Source organism: Cetorhinus maximus, chromosome 4, assembly GCF_964194155.1.
Source record: "Cetorhinus maximus chromosome 4, sCetMax3.hap1.1, whole genome shotgun sequence".
NCBI lineage: Eukaryota > Metazoa > Chordata > Chondrichthyes > Lamniformes > Cetorhinidae > Cetorhinus > Cetorhinus maximus.
In genome coordinates this window covers 174,779,015-174,800,353 of record NC_135882.1, presented here as the reverse complement: position 1 = coordinate 174,800,353, position 21,339 = coordinate 174,779,015, and the positions used below count along the sequence as shown (strand labels likewise).

At 49.0% G+C, this 21,339-nt stretch overlaps 1 protein-coding gene across 6 annotated transcripts in view; it reads right to left on the bottom strand.

Annotated features, from left to right (window-relative positions):
• The window catches only part of znf521 (zinc finger protein 521), a 530,556-nt gene that overhangs the window by 306,038 nt on the left and 203,179 nt on the right, over positions 1-21,339 (bottom strand). For all 6 annotated transcript variants that reach the window (XM_078541146.1, XM_078541148.1, XM_078541147.1 and 3 more), the window contains one exon: positions 17,912-21,261. In XM_078541146.1, the coding sequence (XP_078397272.1) occupies positions 17,912-21,261 (3,350 nt within the window). The remainder of the gene's footprint in view (positions 1-17,911; positions 21,262-21,339) is intronic.

The window sequence follows — 21,339 nt, the reverse complement described above, 5'->3', positions numbered from 1 at the left end:
GCTTGCTGCCTCTGTTCATACAGATGCACAGATGGGAAAAATCTATCCTCAATGCAATTCTCCACCAAGACACATACAAATCCAGAGAGCTCTTTTTTAATTCTTGGGGTCTGGGTATCACTGGCAGTAAGTCTGATATTAATTATGCTACTTCCTGAAACTATGGCCGTCCATGTGATGAAAGTACTCACACAATGACAACTATTTTTTGATGCAGCTGAGTGGCTTGTTAAGCCACTTCAAAATGTATTTCAGAGTCAACTGCGCTGGTGTGGGGTTAGAGTTGCCTGTAGGCCAGAGTCAGTAACAATGGCATATTTCCCTCTCTGAAGTGACCCAGATGAAGCGGTGTTTCTCCTTCATTCATGAGATGTGGACCTCGCTGGCAAGGTCAATGTTTATTACCCATCTCCAACTGCCCTTGAGAGGGCGGTGGTGAGTCGCCATCTTGAACCGCTGCAGTCCATGTGGTGTAGGTACACCCACAGTGCTGTTAGGGAGGGAGTTCCAGGATTTTGACCCAGCGACAGTGAAGGAACGGCGATATATTTCCAAGTCAGGATGGTGAGTGACTTGGAGGGGAACTTCCAGGTGGTGGTGTTCCCATGTGTCTGCTGCCCTTGTCCTTCTAGATGGTAGAGATCACGGGTTTTGGAAGCTTTTTACAAAACTCCAATAGCTTCATGGTCGCTTTAGCTGATACCAGCTTTTTTTTTATTGAAGTGAACTGAAATCAAAGATGGGGATTAATAGATTGTTGTTCGATAAGGCAATGAAGGGATCCTGTAACTAAGGCAGGTAAATGGGGTCGAGTAACAGACCAGTCATGATCTACTGCATGGTGGCAAAGGGTCAAGGGGCTGAATGGTCTGATCCTATCTTTTGAAACTGCCATTGTGAAAGTCTGAGCCTGGTTCTCTGGCATTTATTTAGGCTCTTTGGTTACTAGTCCAATAACAATGCAGCAAGACCTGGACAATATCCAGGCTTGGGCTGACAAGTGACAAGTAACATTCGTACCACACAAATGCCAGGCAATGACCATCTCCAACAGAAGAGAATCTAACCATCTCCCCTTGACATTCAAAGGCATTACCATCACTGAATCCCACACTATCAACATTCTGGGCGTCACCATTGACCAGAAACTGAACTAGACAAGGCAGGAATTCACCAAGGCTCCTTCGACAGCGCCTTCCAAACACACAATCACTACCACCTAGAAGGACAAGGGCAGCAGATGGATGGGCACCACCTGGAAGTTCCCCTCCAAGTCACTCACCATCCTGACTTGGAAATATATCGCCGTTCCTTCACTGTCGCTGAGTCAAAATCCTGGAACTCCCTTCCTAACAGCACTGTGGCTTTACCTATACCACATGGACTATAGCGGTTCAAGAAGGCAGCTCACCACCACCTTCTCTAGGGCAACCAAGGATGGGCAATAAATGCCAGCCTAGCCAGCGAAGCCCACGATATATATATAAATACTGTGGCTACAAGAGCAGGTCAGAGGCTGGGAATCCTGCAGAGAGTAACTCACCTCCTGACCACCACCCGCCCCACTCCACCTCCCAAAGCCTGTCCACCATCTACAAGGCACAAGTCAGGAGTGTGATGGAATACCCCCCACTTGCCTGGATGAGTGCAGCTCCAACAACACTCAAGAAGCTTGACACCATCCAGGACAAAGTAGCCTGTTTGATTGGCACCCCATCCACAAACATTCACGCGCTCCACCACTGACGCACAGTGGCAGCAGTGTGTACCATCTACAAGATGCACTGCAGGAATTCACCAAGTTCCCTTTGACAGCACCTTCCAAACCCACTACCTTTACCACCTAGAAGGACAAGGGCAGCATATAGATGGGAAGATCACCACCTGGGTGTTCCCCTCCAAGTCACTCACCATCCTAACTTGGAAATATATCGCTGTTCCTTCACAGTCGCTAAGTCAAAATCCTGGAACTCCCTCCCTAACAGTACTGTGGGTGTATCCATACCACAGGGACTGCAACGGTTCAAGAAGGCAGCTCACCACCACCTTCTCAAGGGCAACTAGGAATGAACAATAAATGCTGGTCTAGCCAGAGAAGCCCAGATCTCAAGAACCATGAAAAAAAAACCCACTGCACTACCATGTTTAATACAAACAACATGAGCTGAGGAGGTGCTGGTGCAGTCAAGCGTGTCAAAGACAGCAGGAGGTGAAGCATGGCGCTGCCGTGGGAGGTGGAAAACGATGCCAAATGCTCTCGTTAAGCCACCGGTATCCTGACTAGCCTGAGCTAACTCAGTTACAGATCTCCAGCTCCGGACAAGGAAGATGATAGTGCGGAGCTCGGAAGGCTACTTCTGAACTGGAAAGTTATGTTAACGGGAAGGCTTCAACGTTAGCTAATATTAACTGAGGAACCCTCAAGAGTTTGCGAGTCAGAGTCGCTAAAACTTGATGTATGACTGCCCCATGGCTCAGTACATCAGCGAAGCCACAAGTGATAATCTTCATCAAGGCCTGGGATTCATACTAAAACCAAGCTATCGTACAAAAAAAAAAATGCATGTCGCAGGAGCTGGAGGGGACAGCGTCCAAAGAATGATTAAGTTTAACGTGATCTGGGATTTCCGGGCTCACTATTGAGCGGGAGCTAGATATATAACTTTTATAGAATTAGTTTAAAAAGAACTGAGGCAACAGACTGAAAGCAAATGAACAAGGTGGAGGCCATCAACAACACTTCAGCAGGGAACAGAGAGAATGGGTGATCATAGTGTCATGCTATCATTATTATGGCACAGAAGGAGGCCATTCAGCCCATTGAGCTCATGTTCTCTGTACAGTAATCCAGTCAGTCCCATTCACCCACTCTATCCCTGTAGCCCTGCAAGTTTGTTTCCGAGCGCCCATCTAATTTGCTTCTGAAATCGTTCACCGTTTCCACTTTCACCATCCTCGTAGGCCACGCGTTCCAGGTCATCACCACTCACTGCATTAAAAAAGCTCTTCCCCACGTCCCACACTGCACCTCTTGCCCAAAACCTTAAATACGAGTCCCCCAGCCCTTGTACCTTCAGCCAATGGGAACAGTTTTTCTTTGTCTACCTTGTTGAAACCTCTCATAATCTTGTCCACCTCTATCAAATCTCCCCTCAATCTTCTTTCGCCAAGAAGAACAACCCCAGCCTTTACAACCTAACCGCGTAGCTAAAATCCCTCAGCCCCCGGACCCATTCTGGTCAATCTCCCCTGCACCCAGCTCAAGACCCTCACATCCTTGCTAAAGTGCGGTGCCCAGGACGTACGATCTTCGAAGGTGGTTGAACAAGTTGAGAGGAGAGGTCAAAATGGCATATGGGCCCTTTGGCTTTATGAAGGGAGTACAAAAACAAGCAAGTTATTGTGAAACTCTTGTTCAAACAAGGCAGGGCCCCAGCTGGAATATCGGGGCCATCTTAGAAGGGGGTGTCAGTGCTTTCGAGAGGGCAGAAGAATCTGTTTCTTAATTCTTGCTTGGGATGTGGGCGTCGCTGGCAAGGCCAGGATTTGTTGCCCATCCCTAACTGCCCCTGATCTGAGTGGCTTGCTAAGGCCATTTCAGAGGGCAAGTTAAGAGTCAACCACATTGACTGGAACTGGGCCAAGGATGAGGGACTTCAGTGACGTGGAGAGACCGGAAAAGCTGGGGCTGCTGCAGAGGAGGTTAAGCGGAGATTTAACGCGGCTCTTCACAATTATGAGGGTTTTGGATAGAATAAATGAGGAAAAACTGTTTCCAGTGGCAGGAGATTCAATAATCAAAGAGTCAGGGGCAAAATGAGGAGTTTTTTTATATATATATATATATTGCATTGTGATCTGGAATGTGCTGCCTGAAAGGGCGGTGGAAGCAGATTCAATAGTAACTTTCAAAAGGGAATTAGATAAACTGGGGAGGCAGTGGCGTAGTGGTCTTGTCACTGGACTAGTAATCCAGGGTAATGCTGGTGAAACTTGAATTCAATAGAAATCTGGATGATGACTATAAAAACCATCGCCAATTGTTGTAAAAACCCATCTGGTTCACTAATGTCCTTTAGGGAAGGAAATCTGCCGTCCTTACCTCATCTGGCCTACATGTGACTCCAGATTCTCAGTAATGTGGTTGACTCTTAAATGCCGTTTGAAAGACACTCAGTTCTCGAGGCAATTAGGGATGGGCCAAGCCAGTGGTGTCCACATCCCATCTCCCATGATTAAAAAAAAACAGGTTAATGTGAAAAGAGCAGGGTGAGTGGGACTAATTGGACAGAGCAGGAGGGGTGGGACTAGTTAGGTCGAACTTTTAAAGAGCTGGCACAGGCAAAGTGAATGGGCTAAACGGCCCCTTTCTGTTAAGGATAAATACTATGTACGTGTAGAAGTGTTTCCTAATGTCACTCCTGAAAGACCTGGCTCTGTGTAACAGTACAGCTGCCGAGGCCTGGGACTGGATTCTGCTGTCGCAACGAGGGGCAAACCCTTTGCCAACTGCGGCCGGGAGGGCTGTAAATCCATAACTCACGTGGTGATTCCTGCCAGCCGCCATTTTGATCAGCATGGGGAACATGGGAGGGTCACGACCCGACGTACACCCACCACTGACGCCAGGTCTTCCATAAATGACGTCTGCCTCAACGATGACCGTAATTGAGTTTGTGATTTTCAGCGCGGTGGATGGGTTTCTAAAGCTTGTGCGAACCACATCAGGTCAGTGAGGTCGCGGACCTAGGGAAAGCCTGTTGTGGGAGTCACAAACCTTTTGACAGGTAAGTTTGAAAGTTGTTGCCAACTTCATAAGTATAAGTTAAGTCTTCTCTTAATGCTGTGAGGGACGAAGACCTCACACTATATTTTTATGAAAAATCTATAAATATGCTCATTGCTATTTCTAGAATTTTAAAACTGAACAAAGGCCTTAAATATGGTTGAACCTATGTCTGTCTGTGACCCCCGAACTAAAGAAGTTTCGGGAAAACACACCTCTTTATCTCTGAGGAGCCGCTAATGACCACCTGTGGACTGCACAGCCCAAATTCAAAGAGTGCTATACAAAGGCCATCTGCATAACCCAGGGTGGCCAACAGGAGATGGACCATCTGCTAAAACAAAGGACCCGCAACCTTCCTTTCAATTCCTAATGGCTGAGACATTTAACAGTATTTAGGATCCAGACAATGGGATACACATCCTTTGTCAAAGACCAGGTGGAGAGGTGGGAGTCATGTGACATGGGCCTTTGGCTCGTGGAACAAGTAATATTGCCTTGCTGAACTGCATAGTTCAGTCTGCTATTAACCATTTAACTAGCAGCCTCTCTGACAAGGGACTCTGCCCAGGTGGAATACCCCATCTACACTGCTTCTGCTGGAAATCCTGTACCATCACCTACAAGGCTGATTCATCCCTGCATGACTTTCTCATCGAGTGAAGCCAACCCCTTGGGAAGAGTGAATTATCCAGCACTGGTGTTCAACCCACTGACCTACTGAAGGAATACCTCAATGAATTTTGATTCTGGACTCTGAAACCCGTATGAAACAATATTTATTTTCTCTGTGGTCTCTGTACTGTAAATCTTTCTTTTCCCTATCCCTCTCTTTACTATCTGAATGTGAGGGGGGGGGCATCGCAAACCCTCTATTCGCGTTTTGAGCGTGTGCAAATGAACTAACCCTTTGAGTTCATCCTACCACAAGTTTGCTGTGGGGTTATTAATAGAAAATTGAAGCATACCAAAACCAAGGGGGTTGTGGAAATATGCCACCGCTTATAATGAGGGAAACAAATCAAAACACCTTTCTGTTTATGGACGGGTTGTGAGAGAAGTTAGTGCTGTTTAAATTAACCCCCCTCTATCTGTAACAATACAGAGATTGATGATGCCGCTCTGTCCTTAAAGAGTAAGTGACCGTTAAATTGACCAGAATTGTGAACACATTCAGATGCATTAGAGCACTTTATCCAGTGGATAAAGGGCGCTTCTGGATTGGATGCTGTTGAAAATAAGATTTTAATGGGTCAGTTAGACCTATGCTTTGCACATTACATTGATCCACAGTCAGCCATCTGTTGAGCCTTTCAAAAAAATGAAATTGCTGAGTTCTTAGATTGACAGATATCTGTTCAGGCAACTTCAAAGGCTTTAACGTGTTCAGCGCTGGGCATTTTGTTTACACAGTTGTGCAATTATGAATGCTTGGGTGAGTTTCAAAACCACAGCTCAGTAAGGGTTGCTGACACAGCTGTCAAGTGGACTGTGAACTTTGATTGACATTTTATGAGCACCTTTTATTACTCGTTCATGGGATGTGGGCATCGCTGGCTAGGCCAGCATTTATTGCCCATCCCCAATTGCTCTTGTTAGGAGGGCATTTAAGAGTCAACCACATTGCTGTGGGTCTGGATACAAATGTAGGCCAGGTAAGAACAGCAGGTTTCCTTCCCCTGAAAGACATTAGTGAACCAGATGGGTTTTTATAACAATCGTCATTGGTCTCACGGTCATCGTCAGACTTATTAATTCCTGACTTTTAGTGGACTTAAATTTCACCATCTGCTGTGGTGGGATTCAAACCTGGGTCCCCAGAGACCCTGGGTCTCCGGAATACTAGTCAGTGATAATACCACTACGCCATCACACTCCCCACAACGGGAGATGCTTAGATTATGCTTTTTGAAGTGATTTGTTAATGGTTGTTTGTTGTTTTTTGACAGATTTAAGAGCACTTAAAGAGGATTAAGGTTCTTTTACAAGTGGAGTCTGAATGGCTGTGTGTCTGGTTTGTAGTCTTATGAGGTCCTAATAGGAGTAGTTTTTTTTGTCACCTGGATTTTGAATGAATGTTTATTTATTCTGAGCTTCATGAGCATTTCAAAGACTTCCCAGTATTATTGTTGGGCTCTTGAGTTCTGTACATGGTGGATACTGGGTGTGTGAGCTTGGAGGAGACACGGGGAGTATGGAAAGGGCATGTGAGGTACGGAGAGGGTATGGAAGATGAAGGCTTAAGAGAGTCAGGGTGCCCAACAAACATGAGCAGAACTGGGCAGATGTCCCAGTAATCAGAGGCAGGCCTTCAAACCTGCCAACCTCTGCATCTGCCCACCTTTGTACCCGCCTCAGACCTGCATTGGGAAGCGGCAATCCCAATTCCAGCCTGCCTCTGACTCCATGCAGAGAAAATAACATGAACCCCCGGGCTGAAGCAAAAGGTGGGAACATGACATTGGGAAATGGCCCAACTCCCGATTCCCACCTCAAAGAGCAATATCCACCCCCTAGAATCCCCAACTAGCGGAAATAATTTCTCTTTTTATCCGATCTGTTCCCAATAATGCCTCGAAAACTTTGATCAAATGCCCCTTAACTTTCTAACCTTAGTCTGTTTAACAGCTTCTCCTAATTTAACCCTTGGAGTCCAATTATCATTCTGGTATATGTGCACTGCACTCTCTCCCAAGGTCAATATATCCTTCCTAAGATGTGGTGCTCTGAACTGACTGTAGTAACTGCGGATGTGGTCTAACCAGGGCATAGTAATGCTGAAGCAAGTCTCCTACCCTCTTGAATTCTAGTCCTATCAGTATAAATGCCTGCATTCCATTACCTTTTTCATTATTTTCTGTATCTTTTTGTGACATTTTAATGATCTATGACCCTGGAACTCTAATGCTCTTTGTACCTCTACTGTTTCTAACCTTACATCATTTAGAAAGTAATTGTCAGAGGACAGAACCTAACTGATCCATAGATCAGTGACCCTCAGTGCGGGGAGCAAAAGGATTGCGTTCCATTTTTCCAACCTTTACTGGGCTGTTAGTTGAGCTGCCATTATATCATGCCACTGCATTGCAGTAAAGAGTGGGTTACTTGTGCCTGTATTTGGTCAGGTAGGATTGGTGTTTATCACTGAATTGTACAGCATAGAAGGGAGCCATTCGGTCCATCATGCCCGTCCTGTGCAGCTATCCGATTGACCCACTCACCCTACTCTTTCCCCAAAGCCATACAATGCTTTCCCCTCAAGTATTTACCCAATTCCTTTTTGAAATTTACTACCAAATCTGCCTCTGTCTGCTAGATCAGCACCCCATCCACCATCATAAACACTCACTCCCTCCACCAGTGATGCACAGCGGCAGCAGTGCGTCTCGTCAACAAGATATCTACCATCTTCAAGTGGCATTTACTCAGCAATAACCTGCTCGCTGACACTCAGTTTGTGTTCCACCAGGGTCACTTAGCTTCTGACCTCATTACGGCCTTGCTTCGAACATGTACAAGAGTTGAACTCCAGAGGTTAGGTGAGAGTGACTGACCTTGACATCAAGGCAGTTTGCCGATCAAGGAGCCCTAGCAAAACTGAGGTCAATGGGAATCAGGGGGTTAAACTCTCAACTGGTTGGAGTCATACCTAGCACAAAGGAAGATGGTTGTGGTTGTTGGAGGTCAATCATCTCAGTCCCAGGAATTCACTGCAGGACTTCCTCAGGGTTGTGTCCTCGGCCCAACCATCTTCAGCTGCTTCATCAATGACCTTCCATCCATCATAAGGTCAGAAGTGAGGATGTTCGCTGATAATTGCACCATGTTCAGCACCATTCATGACTCTTCAGATACTGAACAATTCCATGTCCATAAGCAGCAATACCTGGACAACTTTCAGACTTTGACTGACAAGTGGCAAGTAAGATTCGTGCCATGCAAGTGGCAAGCAATGACCATCTCCAACAAGTGAGAACCTAACCATCTCTCCTTGACATTCAATGGCATTACCATTGCTGAACCCCTCATTATAAACATTCTGGAGATTACCATTGACCAGAAATGGAACTGGACCAGCCATATAAATATTGTGGCTACAAGAGCAGGTCAGAGGCTGGGAATTCTGTGGGGAGTAACTCACCTCCTGACTCCCCAAAGTCTGTCCACCATCTACAAGGCACAAGTCAGGAGAGTGATGGAATACTCTCCACTTGCCTGGATGAGCATAGCTCCAACAACAGTGAAGGGGCTTGACGCCATCCAGGATAAAGCAGCCCACTAGACTGGAACCCCATCTGCCACCTTAAACATTCACTCCCTCCACTACCAGCACACAGTGGCAGCAGTGTGTACCATGAACAAGGTGCACTGCAGGAACTCACCCTCCAAACCTGCGACCTCTACCACCTGGAAGGACAAGGGCAGCAGCCTCATGGGAACACTACCACCCTCGAGTTTCCCTTGAAGCCACACACCATCCTGACTTGGAAATATATCGGCCATTCCTTCACTGTCGCTGGGTCAAAATCCTGGAACTCCCTCCCTAACAGCACTGTGGGCGTACCTACACCACATGGACTGCAGCGGCTCAAGGCAGCTGCTCACCACCACCCTCAGTCTTCCTTAGACTCAGGTGTGGTGCCAGAGGACTGGAGAATTGTAAACATTGCACTCTTGTTCAAAAAAGGGTATAACGATAAATCCAGCAACTACAGGCAGTCAGTCTAACTTCAGTGGTGGGGAAACTTCTAGAAAAAATAATTAGGGAAAAAAATTAATCATCAAATGGACAAATGTGGGTTAATTAAAGGAAGTCAACATGGATTTCTTAAGGGCAAATCATGTTTAACTAACTTGCTGGAGTTTTTGAAGACATAACAGACAGAGCTGATGAGGGTATTGTTGCTGATGTGGTGTACTTGGACCTCCAAAAGGCGTTTGATATCGTGCCACACAACAGACTTGTGAGAAAAGTTATAGCTCATGGGATAAAAGGGACAGTAACAACATGGGTACAAAATTGGCTGAGTGACAGGAAACGGAGTAGTGGTGAATAGATGTTTTTCAGACTGGAGGAAGGCTTGTAGTGGAGTTCCCCAGGAGTCAGTGTTATGACCCTCGCTTTTCCTGATATATATTAATGAACTAGGCCTTGGTGTACAAGGCACAATTTCAAAATTTGCAGATGATACAGAACTTGGAGGTTATTGTTAACTTGAGGAGGATAGCTTAGAACTTTAAAAGGACATAGACAAGTTGGTGGAATGGGTGGACAAGTGGCAGATGAAGTTCAATGTGGAGAAATCGGAAGTGATTCCCTGTGATACGAAGAGCATGGAAAGACAATATGAAATGAAGGGTGCAACTCTAAAGGGGAGGCAGGGGCAGAGGGACCTGGGTGTATATGTGCATAAGTCATTGAAAGGGGCAAGGCAGGTTGAGAGTGCGGTGAATAAAACATACAGTATCCTGGGCTTCATTAATTGGGGCAAAGAGTAGAAAAGCAAGGAGGTTATGTTGAACTTGTATAGCACACTGGTTCAGCCTCAGCACAGTGTCCTGGGCACCACACTTTAGGAAGGATGTGAAGGCATTCTAAGTGTAGCAAAGGCTCACGAGAATGGTTCCAGGAATGAGAAACTTCAGGTATGAAGAGAGATTGGAAAAGTTGGGACTGTTCACCTTGGAGAAGAGAAGGCTGAGAGGAGTTTTGATAGAGGTGTTCAAAATCATGAGGTGTCTGGACAGAGTAGATAGGGGAAAATTGTTCTGATTGGTGGGAGGATTGAGAACGAGGGGGCTTAGATTTAAAATCATTTACAAAAGAAGCAAGAGCGACACGAGGGAAAACTTTTTGATGCAGTGGATGGTTAAGGTCTGGAAATGCATTGCCAAAGAGCGAGGTAGAGGCAGGTTCAACTGAAACATTCATAAGGGAATTAGACTGTTATCTGAAAAGCGGGAATGTGCAGGGTTACGGGGAGAATGGCACTCAGTGAATTGATCATTCGAAGAGCTAGTGCAGATACAATGGGCCAAATGGCCTCCTTCTGCACTTTAACGATTCTGTGATTCTCAAGAGCAATTAGAGATGGGCAATAAATGATGATGTTGCCAGCGGCGCCCACATCCCATGAACGAATTAAAGACACGGCCTTTCAAGCAATTTCTAGATCAAGCAACTCGCTCCGCAAAAAAAAAACACTTCTCTTCATCTCCCATCTAGTTCTTTTCCCAATTACCTTCAATCTGCGCCCTCTGGTTACCAACCCTCCTGCCGCTGGAAACAGTTTCTCCTTATTTACTCTATCAAAACTCTTCATTATTTTGTACATCTCCTCTGAGAACAATCCCAGCCTCTCCAGTCTCTTCACATTAACTGAAGTCTCTCACCCCTGGTACCATTCAAGTAAATCCCCTCTGCACCCTCTCCAAGGCCTTGACATCCTTCCTAAAGTGATGATGAATTCTTCCATTGCTTCTCCAGATGAGTGTTCAGCAAGTTAAGAAAAAAAAAGAAACAAGAGCGGTTTACAGCCTAGGCTCCTAAACTGTGGCACCCAGAATGGACACAGTAACCCAGCTGAGGCCTAAATGGTGATTTCTAAAGGGCGAGTACTTTAACTTGTCATTTTCCTTGCGTTATGCTTGGTCAAGGGAATCCCTGACCTCTGCAAAACAGCTCCATCCACAGAAGGCCATAAATTATCATAATTATGTAAATAGATTTTTTTTTTTACCTGAGCAGTGAAATGTGTTTTCGAATTGAATGTGGTTTGAATTATAGTCTTGTCATTCTCTGATGGGAATGCGAGATTTCATATTTTCAACTCGTTGAAAATTGTGTATAGATTTCCAATGGGTGATGGAGTTGACACAGACAGGAACACATGGGTAGCTGATTACAATGACCCACTATTGACAGGGTCATTTCTTTCAAGTGGAGCAACTGGTCTGTTTGCAACAAGTTATTTAAAAATCAAATTGGGAGCGTTATGTTTCATCCGTTCTCGGTGAGCCACTCTTGTTATTTTCAAGCTGAAATGACCTGTTCACTCTCTCCCTGCTGCCGGGGAACCACGCATCAGGCAATCTCTTGTCTCTCGCCCCTCTTTATCTCCGTAAGTGCCCCCCCCCTGCCCCACAGCCCTCCGAGGTCACTGCACTCCTCTAATTCAGGCCTCTTGCGCAGTCCCCTGACTTCCATTCGTGGCCGTGCCTTCAGCTGTCCAGCGCCTAAGCTCTGGAATTACCTCCTACAACAATGGATATTTATATAGCATCCTTATGTAGAAAAATGTCCCAAGGCACTTCACAGGGGCATTATCAAACAAAACTTGACGCTGAGCTATGTAAGGAGACATTAGGACAAGCTTCCAAAAGCTCGGTCAAAGCGGTTGGCTTTAAGGAATGTCTTAAAGGAGCAGAGAGAGAGACTGAGAGGTTCAGGGAGGGAATTCCAGAGCTTAGGGCCCAGGCAGCTGAAGGCACGGCCGCAAATAGTGGAGCGATTTAAAATTGGGGATGCGCAAAAAAGGCCAGGATTAAAATAAGGATGGAGATCTCAGAGGGTTGTGGGGCTGGAAGAGATTACAGAGATAGGGAGCGGGGAGAGGGCCGGGAGGGGAAGCAAAGCCGTGGAGGAATTGGAAAGCAAGAGTGAGCGTTTTAAAAATCAAGGCATTGTTTAATGAGGGGCCGGTGTAGGTCACCGAGCACAGGGGGTGATAGATCAAGGGGAATCAGTATGTGTTAGGACACCAGCAACAGAGCTTTGGATGAACTTTTGTAACCTGATTATTAGGGTCTCCTTGTTTCACAGGCATGAATATTGTCTGGTTACTGTTATGCTCGTTTTGAATGATCATTTTATTTTCCAAACCCAAGTCTTGATACCCCCTCTGCTCCTCCATTAACCTGGTCACCAGTATAGAATCATACAGCACAGGTGAGAGGCCACTCAGCCCATTGTGCCTCTGCTGGCTCTTTGAATGTGCCTTTCCAATTAGCCCCACTCCCTCTGCTCTTTCTCCTTAGCCCAGCCAATTGTCCCATTCAAACGTAACCTTAGTTCCCCTTTTGAAAGTCACTGTTGAACCCATTCAGGCAGCACATTCGAGATCACAACTCACTGCATAAAAAAGCTCCCCCCACCCCAGACCCCACTGGTCCTTTTTTGAATGAGGGGAATGAGGATCACTGAGGAGGGGAAAGGGGGTCGTCACTAGGAGCGAAATGGGGGTCACTGGGAGGGGAAGGTGGAGTCATTGGGAGGGGGAAAGGGGGTTACAGGGAGGGGGAAGGGCGGTCACGGGGAGGGGTAAAGGGGTCACGGGGAGGGGGAAAGGGGGGTCACGGGGAGGGGTAAAGGGGTCATGGGGAGGAGGAAGGGGTCACTGGGAGGGGTAAAGGGGTCATGGGGAGGGGGAAAGGGGGGTCACTGGGAGGGGAAAGGTGGGGTCACTGGGAGGGGTAAAGGGGTCACGGAGAGGGGGAAGGGGGGTCACTTGGAGGGAAAAGGGGGGAGTCAATGAGAGGGGAAAGGGGGGTCACTGGGAGGGGTAAAGGGGTCACGGGGAGGGGAAAGGGGGGTCACTAGGAGGGGTAAAGGGGTCACGGGGAGGGGAAAGGGGGAGTCATTCGGAGTGGAAAGGGGGGTCATTGAGAGGGGAAGGGGGGTCACAGAGGGGAAGGGGGTCACAGAGGGGAAGGGGGTCACAGAGGGGAAGGGGGGTCACAGAGGGGAAGGGGGTCACTGAGAGGAAGGGGGTCACTGGGAGGGGAAAGAACTGGGATGAACACAAAGCAAGGTAGAGGCAATACTGAATGAAAGAACAAAGAGGCAATTAGGAACTGAAAGCGTGTCAGCAAACGTGAGGCAGTGAAATATTTCCTGAGTGGTGCGTCAGTAAAAGAGCAGTCAGGGATGAAGCAAAACACCAAAAGATGAATCTCCCAATAGTAAATAATCTGTCCGAGTCCTTCCCTGGCAAGTGTTCACAAAGGAGGGACATGAGCAAGAAACCCTCCCCAAACACAGATAATCCATGCAAAATCAATGATTTTGGTACAAATGAGATGGAAGTCAAAGACAGGCTACAAGAGCTCAAAATAATTAAGTCCCCAGGAATAGATGGTATTTATATCAATGTGCAGAGAGAGGGAGAGAGAGAGAGACATGAATAAGGCAAGAACGATCACTATGAGGGCACGCAATGCCTATACTGGATCAGAAGGGCAGACACAGCAAACTGCAGCCTCATCAGCCCCCGCTGACTCCTGGTCCAGCAACGCCTCGATTTTAAAATTCTGATTCCTGTTTTCAAACCCCTTCTGAGACATGATGATATTGAATGGCGGAGCAGGCTCGAGGGGCCGAATGGCCTACTCCACCATCTACTACTTTATTTCCCTATCCTTCAGCCACACGACCCTCCGACATCTCCATGCCCCTCCAGTTCGGGCATCTTGCGCCTTCCCAATTTTCATCATAACATCATAAGAAATAGCAGGGATAGGCCACTCTGCCCATCGAGTCTGCTCTGCAAGTTAGTCAGATCATGGCTGATCTGATTGTGGCCTTAATTCCACTTTCCTGTCTGCACCCACCATAACCCTGGACTCTCTTGTTGATCAGGCTTGAATATACTCAATGACCCCAGCCTCCACTGCTCTCTGTGCATTGGAATCTGTAACATGTGAATTCTCAGGCAAGCACAGGAGGGGGGCCATTTGGCCCATCGAGTCTGCATGCTTCCGCAGTGCAGAGAGAGAGAGAGAGAGAGAGACACGGACTCCACAGACCAACGACCCTGAGAGAGGAAATTCCTCCTCATCTCCATCTTAAATGGGAGACCCCTTTATTTTTAAACCGTGCCCCCTGGTTCAAAGTTCCTCCACAAGGGGAAACACCCTGTCAAGTCCCCTCAGGATCTTATACCTTTCAATAAGATCACCTCCCATTCTTCTAAACTCCAGTGAGTATAGGCCCAACCTGCTCAACTTTTCCTCATGTGATGACCCTTTCATTCCAAGGAATCAGCCAAGTGAACTTTCTCTGAACTGCCTCCTGTGCAAGTCTATCCTTACTTAAGTAAGGTTAGCCCAGATGGCTGGATGCCTGGTTTGTGATGTAGAGTGATGCCAACAGCGTGGGTTCAATACCTATAACGGCTGAGGACATCTGCCTTCTCAATCTCACCTCTCACCTGAGCTGTGGCAACCCTCGGGTTAAACTCACCACCGGTCGTCTCTCTCTGGTGAGAAAGGAGCCTCTGGGACTATGGCGACTTTCATTTAATCTTTTCATCAGCAATGAGGGACTACAATGACCTGGATGGAGAAGCTGAGGTTGTTCTCCAAAGGACTGAGAAAGCCAAGAGGAGATCTGGTCGAGGCGTTTAAAACCATGATGGCTTTACATGGAGCAAATAAAGTATAATTGTTTCTATGTTTGAATGTTTGATAACAGATTTAAACTGATTAGCAAAAAGACCAGAGGTGAAAAGGTGTTCACACAATGAGTAGTTAGGATTTGGAATGCAGTACCCGATAAAGTGATGGATACAGATTCAATCATAGCTTTCAAAAGGGGAATTGAATAAATGCTTGGAGGGGAAAGACATTTGCTGGGATTTGGGAAAAGAGTGGAGGGCTGGGACTAACTGGATCGATCTTCAGAAGCACCAGTGCAGACTCGATGGGCCAAATGGCCCCCTTCTGTGCTAGCCTGAGGATTCACATGTTACAGATTCCAAACTCGAGAGGAGGATTGATTAACATTAGTCGAATTTCAAGAATCTGTTCTAACAACCGTCCTTTTTGACTTTCTCTCTACGTGTTATGAAAGGATTACCTCACCCTGTTCTACACATCAAGGATTTTGGTTTGGAGCAGCAGACCACCCAGATGTTTGGTCAAGACTTTGTTTGGATGAGATGTCGATCAAATCATTCAACTGGAGACAATTACAGGGATGTATGTCATTCCTACAAATGATTTATCACTTGCTTTGTACAGATGTGTTCTTGGGAGGAATTAGCCCAGGGAGGACAACTGAGATATATGTGGGACTAGGGCAACACGAGAACAGGAGGCCATTCGGCCCATCAGATCCCTGCCAGCTCCCTGCAAGAGCAACTCAGCTGGCCTCACACCTCCACCCTTCCCCCCATAACCCTGCATTTTTTACTCTTCAGGAGCTCACCCAATTCCCTCTTGAAAGCTATGATTGAACCTGCCTCCACCTCACCCTCAGACAGTGCATCTCAGATCCTAACCACTCGCTGTGTGAAAACAATTTCCCTCATGATGTCACTGGTTCTTCTGACACCCACCTTGAATCCTTTGGTTCTTGACTCTTCCAGTGGGAACAGTTTCTCTCTATCTACTCTGTCTAGATCGCTCAGGATTTTGAACAGCTCTATCAAATTTCCTCCCAACCTTCTCATCTCGAAGGAGAACAACCCCAGCTTCTCCTTACTACCCACATAACTAAAATCCCTCATCGCTGGAGCCACTCTTCTAAGTCTTTTCTGCGCCCTCTCTAAAACCTTCACATCCCCCCTGGACTTATACAAAGAAGCAAATTAATGTTCATCAACTAAAGACTTGGTCTGAGAACTTCTAATTCCCACTAAACATCGAAACTGACTCAACTATTCTCTTAACTATTTTCCTAAACTCCTGCCCATTCCCTCATGCCAACAGTGACTACATTTTGAAGTGCTTCATTGGCTGCAAAACTCTTTGGGACCTCCCGAGGTCATGAAAGGCGCTATAGAAACGCAAGTTTCCTGTTTTCCGGGGACCATTTTTCTGTGTTAAGACAAGCTGTTAAATTACAAGCTGGCGTTTGGAAAACACGAGTTTCTTTTTCAAATGTTCGGTTTTCCAGTCGGTGTTTTTTTTTTGATGCCAGCACGAACCCATTTTCCTCCCTCATGTTTTTGCCTCTTCTCTGGGTGGGTGGGGTGGGAGTGTAGAGCAGGAGGGGCAGAGGAAATGTGGAGTCACAAGGCTCTAAGCCATTATGAGGTGCGGGGAGAGTTGGTGAACAAGCTGAAACTTTGCCTGTGCGTCAAATGTTGCATGTTCGCGAACTGGTTAAAATAACAGTTGGTGAATAACTAGTCTTAAAATCCTTTCCAAACTTCTAGCCTGTGTTCATCAGTCAACTTGGGTACTTTAAAAATTCTCTCATGGGGTGCGGACATCACTGGCAGGGCCAGCATTCGCCGTCCATCCCTAGTTGCCCTTGAACTGAGCAGCTTTCTTGGCAGTTGAACACATGGCTGTGGGTCTGGGGTAACCTAGGCCAGGCCAGGTAAGGGATGGCAGATTTCCATCCCTAAAGGGGGTTTTTTTGGTGACAACCTATGGCAGTTTCATCATGACTGAGACTAGTTTTCAATTCCAAAATTATTAATTAATCGAATTCAAGTTGTACCCTGTCCAAGGCCTTGACATCCTTCCCAAAGCCTGGCACCCAGAACAAGGCCGAACAAGCAACACAGTTCCTCTTGAATATCTAGAACTCTCTTTAGTGCCATTTCAATGAAACATAAAATGAAGCACTCACGGCTTAGTCTCATGTTAATCTTACTTATCCACAGTTTATTCTTTAGTATTTCTAATGTCTGCACTGCTCACGCCCCCACAGGTGAAAAATGGAATTACAAAGCACAGAAACAGGCCATTCGCCCCCACCCCCCCAAACCGGCCCATGTTGGTGTTTTCTGTTCCACAGGAGCCTCCTCTCGCCCCTCCTCACATCAACACATCCTCCTATTCCTTTCTCCCTCAATCTGCCCATTAGATGCATCTGTGCTACTCGCCTCCGTGTGGGAGCGAGTCCTACATTCTCACCTCCTCCTAGCTCGAGTTACTCCTGAGTTTCCTACTGGATTGACCTGGCGTCGGCAGAGACAGTGACTTTAGCTTACTCCTTTTCTTTTTTCACTTTCCACAATGTGCAATATAATCTCTCGGGCTCCCCAGAACACCGGGGAAACACAAGGAAATGGTTTCTGAACCGTGAACCATGAACCGCTCCCCTCCGGGAACAGCCCACCAAGGCAGGGAAGGAAAGGCTTGCTGCCCTTTAGCGATCGTTTTGGTAATTACCTCCTCCGGTTGTGGCGGGCTGACTTTGGGCATGGGGGAGACCTGGGGAGTTTTCAGGTGGTTGTTGCTGTCAGGAGGCAGGTTGGCGTGGACAGTCTGAATGTGGTTCTGGAGCTCGCTTTCCGACTCGAACTTCACGTTGCAGTTCAGGCAGCGGGTTTTCACCGCCCCGCCCTTGCCCTTGCCCTCGGCGGGGCTCTGCTCGGAGAGCTGCCGGTTGCCGTTCAGGTTGACGCTAACGGTCGGGCTGGTGTGCTTGCTGCCGTTGACGCAGCCAGCGCAGAGTCCGTAAGGCAGCCCGTTGATGTCCAGTTTCACCAAGTCCTGCTTAGACCGGAACTCCTTCAGGCACGACGCGCACTTGTAGAGCTTCTGAAGGGGCGGGTTGCGTGTGGCTTGCTGCATGCTGGAAGCGCTGCCTGTCTTCTGCATGTGGAAGGTCCCGTGGATCTTCAGCTCCAAGGTGGAGGTGACCGTCTGCATGCAGACCACACAGCGGAAGCCGGTCAGGGAGTTGCGGAGGTCCGGGTGCATCTGACAGTGCTCCAGGAACTCCTCCTCGCACTTAAGGGGCATCTTGCAGATCCGGCACGTCCCGGTGTCGAGGCTTTTGCTGTGAGTAACTTTGTGCTCGGTGAGGGTGAGGAGAGAGGGGAACCGCTCGCCACAGATTGGGCACATGTAGTGCTTCACCGGCCCCAGGTGGGTCTGGGTGTGCTCACGCAGGCCGCTTTCAGAGAAGAAGGTTCTGGAACAGACGTTGCACTTGTAGTTCCCTTTGATCAGCTCAGCTTTCTTCTTGACGATGGCGCTCTCCCCTGGGCGGATGTTGTGGTCCCGCAGCTGGTGGTTCTGAAGGAGCGAGTCCATCGTGTAGGCAGCTCCGCAGATGTCACAGGCGTACATGGTCTCGGAGGTGTCCACGTCTTCCTCGCTGCCGTCGTGGCTGTTGTGGGATTCCTGGTGGTTGACAAGGATGTTCTGCAGCTCCGCCTCCTCCTTGTGGACCTGCTCCGCGGAGCCATTGGAGCCACAGTTCTGGGCCTTGGCCTCAAAGACGCAATGCTTCTCCCTCAGGTGCTTCTCCAGGAGGATGATGGCGTGGAAGGCTTTGCTGCAGAACTTGCAGTTGTACTTCTTGCTGTGGGTGGTGATGTGGCACTGCAGCTCCACCTCCGTGCCAAAGATCTCGCCGCAGAAAATGCACTTGTGCATCTTGCCCTGGTGGTCGAGGTGGTTGTGCTTGACGTGGACCTGGAGGTCCCCCTCGTTCCGGAAGTCCCAGTTACAGGAGGTGCAGCGGAAGAGCTTCTTCTCGTTGCTGTGCTTGACGGCCAGGTGGAGCTGGATGGACACCTTGGAGTCGAAGACCTCCTGGCACAGGGTGCAGCGGAAGAAGACAAAGGTGTGCATCTCCAGCAGGTGCTTCTGCAGGTCGTCCACCGTGGTGAACTGCTTGTCGCAGCTCTCGCAGATGTAGTAGGTGGAGGTGATCATGAAGTGGACGGTCACGTGCTTCAGCAAGGTCTCCTGCGACGGGAACTCCTTGCTGCACTGCGGGCAGGCCAGCTTCTTTATGAGGGTGCCAAGGTGGGTCTTCAGGTGGGCCTGGAAACTGTCGAAGGCAGCAAATTTGGCAGTGCACTGGTTGCAGCAGTACTCGCTGGCCGCGTGCGAGGGTCCCGTGCTCCCACCGTGCCCCACCTTGACCGAGCTCTGCTCCACGCTCAGCGGGGAGAGGGGGCTGGTGGCCCTGCTAGACTTCTTGCTGCCGTTGTTGTAGCTGAGCGCCAGCGGGATGTTCTTGTGGTTCTCCTTGATGTGCTTGTTGAGCTTCAGGACGTTGTTGAATATAGGGGAGTTGGTGCAGTAGGAGCAGGAGTACACCTCCATCACGGGGTCCTTGGACACACCCAGCAGGGGGGAGTCAAAGCGGATGCTGCTGGCGTCCGCGTGGATCTGCTGGATGTGCTCATCCAGCGAGGCCTCGGTGAGGAAGCCCATCAGGCAGTGAGGGCAGAAGAAGGCGTTGCTGTCCTTCGTCACCACGCTGCTGAAGCTGTGGGAGCACCGGATGTGCTCCTGGAGCCCGTTCAGGTCATTCAGCGCCTCGGAGCAGAAGTTGCACTGGTAGACCAAGGAGGGCAGGGCCGAGACGAGGAGGGGGGGCGAGTCCTGCTGGCTGTCGTGGACCTGCCGGAGGTGCTCGTTGAGGTTGTAGAGGGAGGGCAGGACCTCCAGGCAGAACTGGCAGGTGTGTGCCTGCTCTGGTTTGTCCAGGTGCATCGTCTTCAGGTGGATCTGCAGCACGGCCAGGCTGTTGAAGACCTGTTTGCTGCAGTAGATACAGCTGTAGGTCACCTTGGCCTGTTTGAGAGTGGGCGCCACCCCATCGGGCACCGTCTGGGCCGCCCGCTTCTTGCCCCGGGGCTTCATCTGGTGGGAGGCGATGTCCAGCATGCTCGCGCTGTCCACCGAGAGGTTGGAGTCCGGCGTGGTGCTGGACACAGACGTGTACCCGACGGTCACCATGGAGGGGCTGTTGCTGTGGTTACTGGGCTCCGGCTGCTGGTGGTGGCCGTCCATGTGGGCGTAGAGCTCCTCCACGGAGAGGAAGCGCTCGGAGCAGACGCTGCAGCAGTTGCCCTTCTCCCGGGCGTGCGTCTGCTCGACGTGGGCCAGCAGGACGCTCTCCTCCGTGAAGAGGTCGGAGCAGTAGATGCACTGGAAGGCGGCCTGGTCCTCGGAGGGCGAGCTCTCCGGGTGGCACTCGGCAATGTGCTTCTGGAGGTCCTCGGGCAGGTCGAAGCCCTCCTCGCACTGGCTGCACTTCTGGGCGTCCCTCAGCTTCCACTCCTCCAGCCGGGACAGCGACTGGGGTCCGTCTTTGTTCTTCTCGTGGACCTGCATGTGGCCGTGCAGGGAGCTGGAGGTCAGGAAGCCCCTCCGGCAGATGGCGCACTTGTAGGGCTTGGTGGAGGTGTGGGTCTTCAGGTGGATCTTCAGGTGGTCGCTGCGAGAGAAGGCGGCGTCGCACTCGCTGCAGTGGTACTTCTTGTCGCCCGTGTGGAGCTTGATGTGCCGATCCCGGCTGCGCTTGTGTTTGAAGAGGCGGCTGCAGAAGGTGCACTTGAAGGGCAGCTTGTCGCTGTGGCTCTGCTCGTGGTGCTTCAGGTAGCTGAGACGGCTGAAGGACTTCTCGCAGAACTGGCAGGGGTAAGGCAGCCCCGGGCCACCTTCCTCTTCGCCAAAGTCGCAAGCGTCCCCGTGGTTGGGCGACGCGTGGTCCTTGCTGGAGGGGGATGAGGGGGGCCACGAGCAGGAGGGGTCATCCTCCCCGTCAACACCATCTGCAAACACAAAGCATCGAGAGGTCAGAAAACGCCCGACATCCCTTCGCAGCGTCAAAACATGGTCAACATCAGAGA